The sequence below is a fragment of the Mytilus trossulus genome, chromosome 9 (genome assembly GCF_036588685.1).
Source record: "Mytilus trossulus isolate FHL-02 chromosome 9, PNRI_Mtr1.1.1.hap1, whole genome shotgun sequence".
Taxonomy (NCBI): domain Eukaryota; kingdom Metazoa; phylum Mollusca; class Bivalvia; order Mytilida; family Mytilidae; genus Mytilus; species Mytilus trossulus.
Window position 1 is genome coordinate 8,878,359 of NC_086381.1, and position 9,415 is coordinate 8,887,773.

The 9,415-nt window shown below is 32.7% G+C and overlaps 1 protein-coding gene across 1 annotated transcript; it reads left to right on the plus strand.

Annotated features, from left to right (window-relative positions):
- The first annotated feature begins 845 nt into the window (after positions 1-845).
- LOC134683553 (neuronal acetylcholine receptor subunit alpha-2-like) lies at positions 846-6,504 on the plus strand. Its single transcript, XM_063542863.1, has 4 exons — positions 846-985; positions 1,804-1,940; positions 5,083-5,231; positions 6,031-6,504. Exons 1-4 carry the CDS (start codon positions 919-921, stop codon positions 6,371-6,373), a joined length of 696 nt encoding a protein of 231 aa, XP_063398933.1. The 5' UTR covers positions 846-918; the 3' UTR covers positions 6,374-6,504.
- The last annotated feature ends 2,911 nt before the right edge of the window (positions 6,505-9,415 follow it).

Genomic DNA, 9,415 nt, shown 5'->3' on the forward strand with positions numbered 1-9,415 from the left:
GACTTACTCACTGGTTTACGTATGAGGTACCTAATATAGACCCTCATGTACAACCAGCGTTTATGATGAATGATGATATGACTTACTCACTGGTTTACGTATGAGGGGATTTTATGTTTATTCTATAAAATCTAGTCAGCTTACTTTGGAATACATCAAAAATTTGATTAAAGCCAGGCGTCAAACAAAAAGCAAATGCAACTGTTCAAGGTTAGAATGAGGGTTTGGCGTCAGCAACAAAATATCCCTAGTCAGCAGTCAGTAATTGATTGGTTGTCGTTTGTTGCTGTATACTATATTTGTTTTCGTGTATTGTTTTGTTCATAGATTAGGCATTTGCGGTTCTCGTTTGCCTTGTTTTACATTTATCAGTTCAAGGACTTTTATGACTTACTACTAGTATGCGATTTAGGTTATGCTCGTCGCTGAAGGCCGTACAATGACCGATAGTTACTTCTACGTCATTTGATTTCTGGTGGAAGGAAACTTATTGGCAATTTTAACTTTAGCGAGAATTAAACCTGAATGATGTTACTGTTCTCATAAACAAAAAACATCGAATTCCATTTTCATTCCATTAACGATAATCTTAAATGTAAAAACCAAAATATAAGATTAAAACCAGCAGCACTTATTAATGTAAATATGTAGTAATTATTAGTTTTAATATTTCAATTTGGTTTAATGCACAAGAAGACATAACATCCGTATATATCAGAGTGTTCAAGCTGTGAACTCTGTCAATAACCTTTCTGTTCAGTGTTTGCACCAAATTTTATATAAAAAGGTTGTTGTTTTAGAGGTCAAAGGTCTGTTTATTTCTGTAATTTATCTGTTTTGATGCTAACTAAGATGTAAGCAGCACTCTTTTAGTACGTTTTGATATTCATTATGAGATAGAAAACCAAAGAGTGTGCAATGCATATAGTGTGTCTAGCACAAGTGTTATTTTGGACCTCATGGACAAATTTCAGTTTGGCTTATGGTAAATATTTTATTTATCGTTTTATGTTTTTAATGTCCTACCTGAAGCATACATTTTGATATTTAAGTTTGAGTTTAGATATTAGTTTTTGCTTTTTTATTTTTCATCTTTAAAATTTCCTTGTTTATCTCCTGAATCTCGCGGCTACTCATTGTTATTGGAAACATTTTTAAAATATCACTTTAGTCCATATACCTTTATTCATTTTAAGTAATAGCAGATATACATAAAAATTGTTCTTATCTTTTTTCGTCTATTAGACACATTTATCTACAGATTTTTTTTATGTACAAAAACTTTTTATAACGTCCGAGTCAGAGTTGTATCACTCAAAAATATGTCAAAAAGTTTTTGAATGCAAACATTCAGTTCAATGTGCTATTTGTTCGTGTTTATTTTACACGAATAACCAATATTATATAGTTAATTTAATCCAGTTATGAAATGTATACTTTATGAGAGCCAGGGTTTACAGAAATACCTAATTTTGCCCATAATAAAAATACTAGATTCGCAAAAAAATTGTGCGACCAAATGATTATTTATTTTGATTTCCCTTTTTTTTTTTACTGTGAATGATTTAAAAAAAAAAAAAAGAAGATGGGAGAAAAATTTCGCCCGCTCTACTTAAAAAAACAGTTGGATGACATGACGTCCTTTATAAAAGCAATACGCACTTGACTATTGAAATAGCGCACACTTTCAAATGTTATAAAATCTATTGCTACATCTAATGGCGAGTCACATGTGCGTGGGGATTCCCGTTATACCGTGAGCTTTATATAATACTATAAGGAAGTTTTAAATTTGTATTCTAGGACAAGCTACGGTTCCAGAGGAGGAAATATTAAAGTTGATTTTAGGAAACTATAACGATAAAGCCCGACCAGGAACAATAACCACACCAACAGTCATAGTAGATCACACACTGTCACTCCTTAGAATAGTGGAATTTGTAAGTATTTTTTAAAAAGGGTTTTCGATCTTTAGTTGGTATATAACAGTCAACATTTTAAATTAAATTATATATATATTATATTAAACAGGGGCGGATCCAGCCATTTCAAAAAGGGGGAAGGGTTCCAAACCCAGGAGGAAAAAAGGGGATGGGGTGTTCCAACTATATGTCCCCATTCAAATAGGGGGTTCCTACCCCCGGAAACCTCACCCCGAATCCGCCACTGTTAAACTTGTTTTTATAATCTGAAAGCCTTCTCTAATACGTTTGGATCTAGTAGCGTGTTTTATTCAGCTATGCTCATGAATATAAGAATGAGAAGAGGTGGTATGCTTACCACTGTGACAACTCTCCACTAGAGACCGAAGGAAATAAAAGAAAACAATATGTAAAGGTCACTATACTGCCTTAAAACATGAGCAAAAACCTATACCGCATACTCAGCTAAAAGTCTGAGTTCACTTACGTTGTTAAGGTTGTGCAAGAGTCTAAATTAAATGGAGATATCCGTTTGCACAAAACATGCGTTCTTTTATGCCACAACTTGTTTTCTCCAATGCTACGTTTGTGTCACCTGTTTTAAAATTACATATATGGTATAATTTGCGATGAAAATAAAACATACGATTGCGCGGCCAAATGTTTCCTTTTCTGAAACATACTTTTTCTTACTGCTGTCGCATGGGCATATCCCAATTTAATGTATGTAGTAGCTTGTAACTTCACTGTATTGTCCAAGAAGACAAACATTGATGGACGAAATGCATAAAACAGTTCATAATAATTCCTGTGGAATGCTTCTGCTCCATTATTCGTTCATCATGTGGTAGATAGAGTTTCAACCAATACGGATGGTGGGAACAAAGCACAGTGTCATCAAAACATAATCAGCAAAGCAATACGTTTTCTGTCTCTGTACATGGACTGTCTAATGCATTTCGAGTCATTTATCTCCAGAAGCTCATAATAAGAAAGCATATGAATAAACATTAATCATTAATATTAATGATAGAATATAGATGGATTGTTATTGTTCCTTGGTATCTGCTTAACCTTTTTATATGGTATACTTTCAGTCTTTTTTAATTATATAAATTGTCATCTATATTTCTTACATAAATATGATAAGATATTTTATTTTATTTGATATGGCCGTCATATATATTACCTTATTTTATAACCACTAAAACGGATTATAATTTGTAAAAACCACAGTTGGTTGAAGTAGTGCTTTAAACTATTCGGACAGGATTTTCAGTGCAGGATTGGACAGAAAGGTTATAAATATGCCAAAACCATCATTTACACAATTAAACGTTAAACAACAAGCGATCCTCTCTTTTACAAGCATATACCTAATGTTCCATTGGCGTCTGTAATAAGTGTAAATTCTTTACAACTATAGATTCACAACATAACTGAACGGTGAAAACGGCCATTTACCGACTTTTAACAAAGGATAACTTGAAATTAGCTCTTCAATCATCTCGCCGCGATACAGCCTTGTTGTGCTAATGCGGCGTAAAGTAACTAACAATCAATCAATCAATGCTCTTCATTTTCGTACTTATTTGGCCTTTTACATTTTTTCTGTCGATATTCGAGCGCCACTGATGAGTCTTTTAGACAAAATATCTGGCTAAATATAAAATTTCAATCCTGGTATCTCAGATGAGTTTATTTACACGAACCTTCAGCAAATACTTAAACATAAATTTGGTATTCTTTTAAGACTGAAAGGTTATTGTCTGACATCAATTTCCTCGGTATGCAGTTCTGACATATTTCAACAATGCTCTTTCGCGACAAATGGACCAGTCACAATAAGTTACTTTCCGATAACCCCACCAAAGATCAGCATACAATTCGTTACAGAAAACAATTATTGTGGGCATATACCCATAGTGCCCCCTTTGAAACATAGATGTAGTATGTTTATTTTAACTGAAGACAAAACAGACATTAGTTTATACATAAGCAGAAAAAAACCCTGTTTTTTGAGATATAGTCTTTACATGTTAAGATATTAGAAAATAAGAAAATGTAGTATTATTGGAAACGAGACAAATCTCCACTAGAGTACAAATGACACAAAAACTCTCAACTATCGGTCACTGTACGGCCTTCAACTGCGACCAAAGTTCATATTGTCCCACGTAGACTGTTCTAAATGTCTCATATCATTTTAAAGGAGTTTATGATTGTTAAACAAATGCATTATCATTATGTTTGTTTAATAATTAGAAATCAAAATTTAAACTAATTTCGAAAATAATACAGGATTAAAGATAAAAAATCAATTTAAACAGCAGAAAGTACAGATTTTTTGCTTTTGTTATTTCAAAAGTAAAACATAAAAGGTCACATGCATGTATTCCTTTTAACATATATAATCAATAACATGTGATCATTCATCGTTTTAAAGTAGTTATATTATCCACCATAGTCTGTTTTGATTTTTTTTTAATTTATATAATAATAAATGAAATACGTATATCAAACTCTTCAATATGCCAACAATAAATTAAAAATTTTGACTCGGTTCAAATCAGTTACAAATGACTAACACTAAAGAAAGCCTAACTTCTGTGTCATTTGGTCTCTTGTGGAGAGTTGTGTCATTGGAAATCATACCATCTTATTTGGCATTTAACATACACACAAAAAATAGACTCAAAGCAGCGATAAGACAAGACCCTGTTTACTAAAACGGATAATACTGATTTAGAATATAAACCAAATATCTGTTTTCAGATTTCATAATGGATGATGTACCAAACGTTCAAGCCACTTTTAACGATTATTTTTACACAGCTTCAATAATGTTTAGCGTTTTTTAGGAGAAAAAAAAAACCACCTTTGAAAAGTATGAAGAATATCTTCTTTCTAAGAGATAATATCATTGTTGACAAACATGAATATTATGTGTATCAATGATTTATTTAGAAACAAATAAATAAACGTACGTACATCAATACAATACAATAATTGGGAAACAAGTGAGATACACATTTGAGAAACGATTGTAAAACAATTGAAAAGAGGTTTTGGTGTTAAAACGAGTTGATTAGTGAATAGTTTTTTTTTTTAATACCATTTCATGTATTTATAAATCCCGTGTTTTTTTTTTAATTGTTAGGGACCAAAGACACTAACAGCAGAAGTATGGCAGGCATTACACTGGAAGGATCCTCGACTAACATGGACTCCAAGAAGTTACCATGGGTTACAGTCTCTCAGTATTCCAGCAGACAGCGTGTGGTTACCCGACATAGTTCTCTACAACAAGTAAATATGTTAAAAAGAAGAAAAATCCGGTAGCTATCAGTTAGCAAACAATCAAACGATGATGCTAGCCTTTTTCCAGTTTAGTCTTTAAGTAATATAATCCACAATTATTGAACACACCGAACGTGTGCATATCTCTGTAAGACTACAATAGCCAAGCAGACAAATGTTTTAGTTTGCAGTTCCCAGATCTATTAGAATTGTTTGTTTCGACTTTACCATATGAAGTTAATGATATATTGCTAATCTTTTCAACGGAAGAATTTTATAATATGATACTTCCATGCCTTTAGTTTTTATAATTTTCCACTGTTTAAAGAAAATGGGTAAATAAACCGTCCAGCAATGAAAAGGTATGGTTATTCTTTCAAACTGGATACCAATGAAAATTTAACAAATTTGAACTGTATACGAAGTTTTCTCCGGCATTGGTATTTAATGTTTAGAAAATATTAGTTGGGATTTAGTCAATTTTTTGAAGATAAGAAACAGAAATACTGCAAGGCAAAAGTGCTGAAAACGTAATAAAAATTTATCTTGTTTGTTTTTTATGTTTATCAATTATTTATTCCATTGTTACTAATTTTAGATAGTTCAAGGTTTGATATAGTTCTGTATGTTTACGTTAAATCAAAATATTGATATAAACTTGACCAGATCGCTGTTTTATTGCAAAAAAAGTTAACCAGTTATTTAACTTAGCATTCAACTCTTTTAAAAGATTCAGTTACAAATTTTGAAGACCCTAAATAATGCACACAGTATAGAGACAAACGTGTACATTTCTGTTTTGTTTCAGTGGAGGTAGTGAGGAAGGTCAATTGAGCAAGGTCAGAGCAACAGTATATTACCATGGTATGGTCTACTTAGTGATCCCGTCTCGAATAATTAGCTACTGTGACAGCAGTACTCTGAGCGAACAAGGGGACGTAACTTGCCAATGGAAATTCGGATCGTGGACTAACAATGGTTTGAAAGTGAATCTTACAAATTCTAGACCCCCTGACGTTTCAAACTACGAAGTGAATTCGGCTGTTGACGTACTGAAAGTTGATTCAACACGGAATGAAATATTCTACGAGTGTTGTCCAGAACCATATCCTGATATTACTTACAAACTCACCCTTAAACGGAAAGGATAAAGGAGAGATCTGAATGATTCATTTTGTATAAAATCAGCGAAGAAAGAGCAAACAATAAATCTTTATCATCATGTTTCGACTTATTGATGACTAGAATGTCCTCAAATAAATAAATAGTTCATTCATCCCAATTTCTATCTAATATGGTCCAAAGGTGAGAATTATTGAAATCAAATACTTAACGCTCATTGTTCATTGTCCATGGGTTTTCAAGTGTTACGTTAGTGTTTGCGTGGTCGTCCCTTTTGACATTACCCGAAGAATCGATTTTTTTCGTTGATTTTGGTTGACCGATTCTCAAAAATAGTCGGAACTACAATGGTGATGTACGTGCATGGATACAATGTTGATGTACGTGCATGGATACAATGTTGATGTACGTGCATGGATACAATGTTGATCTACGTGCATGGATACAATGTTGATGTACGTGCATGGATACAATGTTGATGTACGTGCATGGATACAATGTTGATGTACGTGCATGGATACAATGTTGATGTACGTGCATGGATACAATGTTGATGTACGTGCATGGATACAATGTTGATGCACGTGCATGGATACAATGTTGATGTACGTGCATGGATACAATGTTGATGTACGTGCATGGATACAATGTTGATGTACGTGCATGGATACAATGGTGATGTACGTGCATGGATACAATGTTGATGTACGTGCATGGATACAATGTTGATGTACGTGCATGGATACAATGGTGATGTACGTGCATGGATACAATGTTGATGTACGTGCATGGATACAATGTTGATGTACGTGCATGGATACAATGTTGATGTACGTGCATGGATACAATGTTGATGTACGTGCATGGATACAATGTATTCATATTGGAAATAAAATATCTTCTTGTATACTATAACTTTTTAATCTTGAACGAATTGGCGGCATACATTTCCTCATTTAAAAAAAAAACCCAGTCAAATATAAATCCAGACCATCATACCAGTACATCAACATTGCTTAACCTTTCTTTCGGGTTTAATATTTTATTATTGATTTATTTCCGGATTTTTCTATAAAGATCTTTAAAAATATTTTCCAAGACAAGCATACACAGGATATTAAGACATTCAAGATTTTAGAGTTATGTCCCTTTGGCCATTTAAAACCATATGGTACAATGTACCCGCACTGAAAAATATGTCAAATCTAGTAAAGTAATTAACTAGGACAAGACTGTCAGACTCATATGTGTGCTAAGGTCATTTAAAAAAAAATTCTCTGTTCATACATTGTCATTAGTTGCGAGTTTATATTAGTTTTTATCATGTTTTAAAGTTTATAAGTATGAATAACACTTCTTGAGCCTTATAAAACATTCAAATTCCATAATTTATACATACATAAACAAATGTATAAAGCATGACACCCTTTTACTGGCTATCGGAAAATCTATCGTATTTCACCAGTTATTATTAGAAACACTGTTCCACTGATTTGTATAGTTCGTTGGTTGTTATGCTGTACTTTACACACACCACTGTCCTAAGTAAGGTTGGAATCCCGCTCACATGTTTAATCCCGCCACATTCTGTGTGCATGTGTTTGTTCTAAGTCTGGAGCCTGTAATTCAGTGGTTGTCGTTTGTTGATGTGTCACATATATGTTTTTCGTTCATTTATTGTACATAAATTATTTTCATTTTTTGCTCGTTTGAATTGTTTTATATTTGTCATTTCGGGGCCTTTTATCACTGACTATGCGGTATTGGTACGGTGACCTAAGGTGGTTATTTCTGTGTAATTTCATGAATTTGGTCTCTTGTGGAGAGTTGTCTCATTGGCAATCGTACCCCATCTTTTTTATGTACACGCAATCGGTACAGATTATATTGTGACAGCTTAAATATGCTGTGAAGCAACTACCCCTCCGGACTGTCATATATACCAGTGTTCTCTCTAAGGAAGTTTTAGGGAATCAATATTTGTCACCATGGCGAATTAAGAAGTGTGAAGGGTGCAACTATTTCAGTCTTCATAACTATGAAGAATAAAGAAATGGCATCACATTTTTTTTCTTCAAACTTTTGATGTAAAATGGTACAACATTTTACAATCTTGATGTTTTTCAAATTTTTGACATACCAGTATTGAAAATGACGAGTTCATGCAAGCTTTCTCCTTTTCAATGGTACAACACTTATATTTCTGGAAAGTCCATAAACATATACGCCTAACACCAGAAATAAAACGCATTGGGACACAAACACACAAAGGTATAATCAGGACAGATAAATTCGATACAGCCAAAGTAGGGGTGTTAATTGTAACCTTTATCATGTTAATTCAGTAGAAATCAATGCATTATTTAAAAAGACTATGTATTTCTCCGATTACTTTTATGTTGTTTAACATTCAGTGGCAAATATTTCATGCACATTTAATTGAAACTTATTTTGTTTTAACCACGTAAAAAACATTTTTTTTTTAATATTTATTCAGTTCTTATAACCATGTTCAGTACTATTTCCACAAAATTAAAATAAAAGATCACAAACTAAACGTTATAATCCTTGTGCTCATCAAATATAAAGGTTTAGACAATCAGAAAAACAATAGGAGAAAAAAAAATGAAAAAAATATTAGCATGGATAAAGAACCTCCATAAAGCAAGTTAAGTAGCTCTTTTCACAAAATTTTATGATGAAATGTGTCAATGATTTAAAAATAACCAAGTAAAACCCTAATTACATTACTGGATTTCACATGCGATTCTTTTAAACATATGCCAATTTAGGTGAAAGGGTCGATTTCAACTTCTGTCGTCACTTTTCAATTCATTCAATTCATAGCTTGACGTGTGTGATTTAGATCTTGTTTTGTGGTTTTAACACCGTTCAAAGGCAGATTTGACATGAATATCAATTATGTGGTCATTTTTATAAATTTCCTGTTTACAAAACTTTGAATTTTTCGAAAAACTAAGGATTTTCTTATCCCAGGCATAGATTACCTAAGCCGTATTTGGCACAACTTTTTGGAATTTTGGATCCTCAATGCTCTTCAACTTTTTATT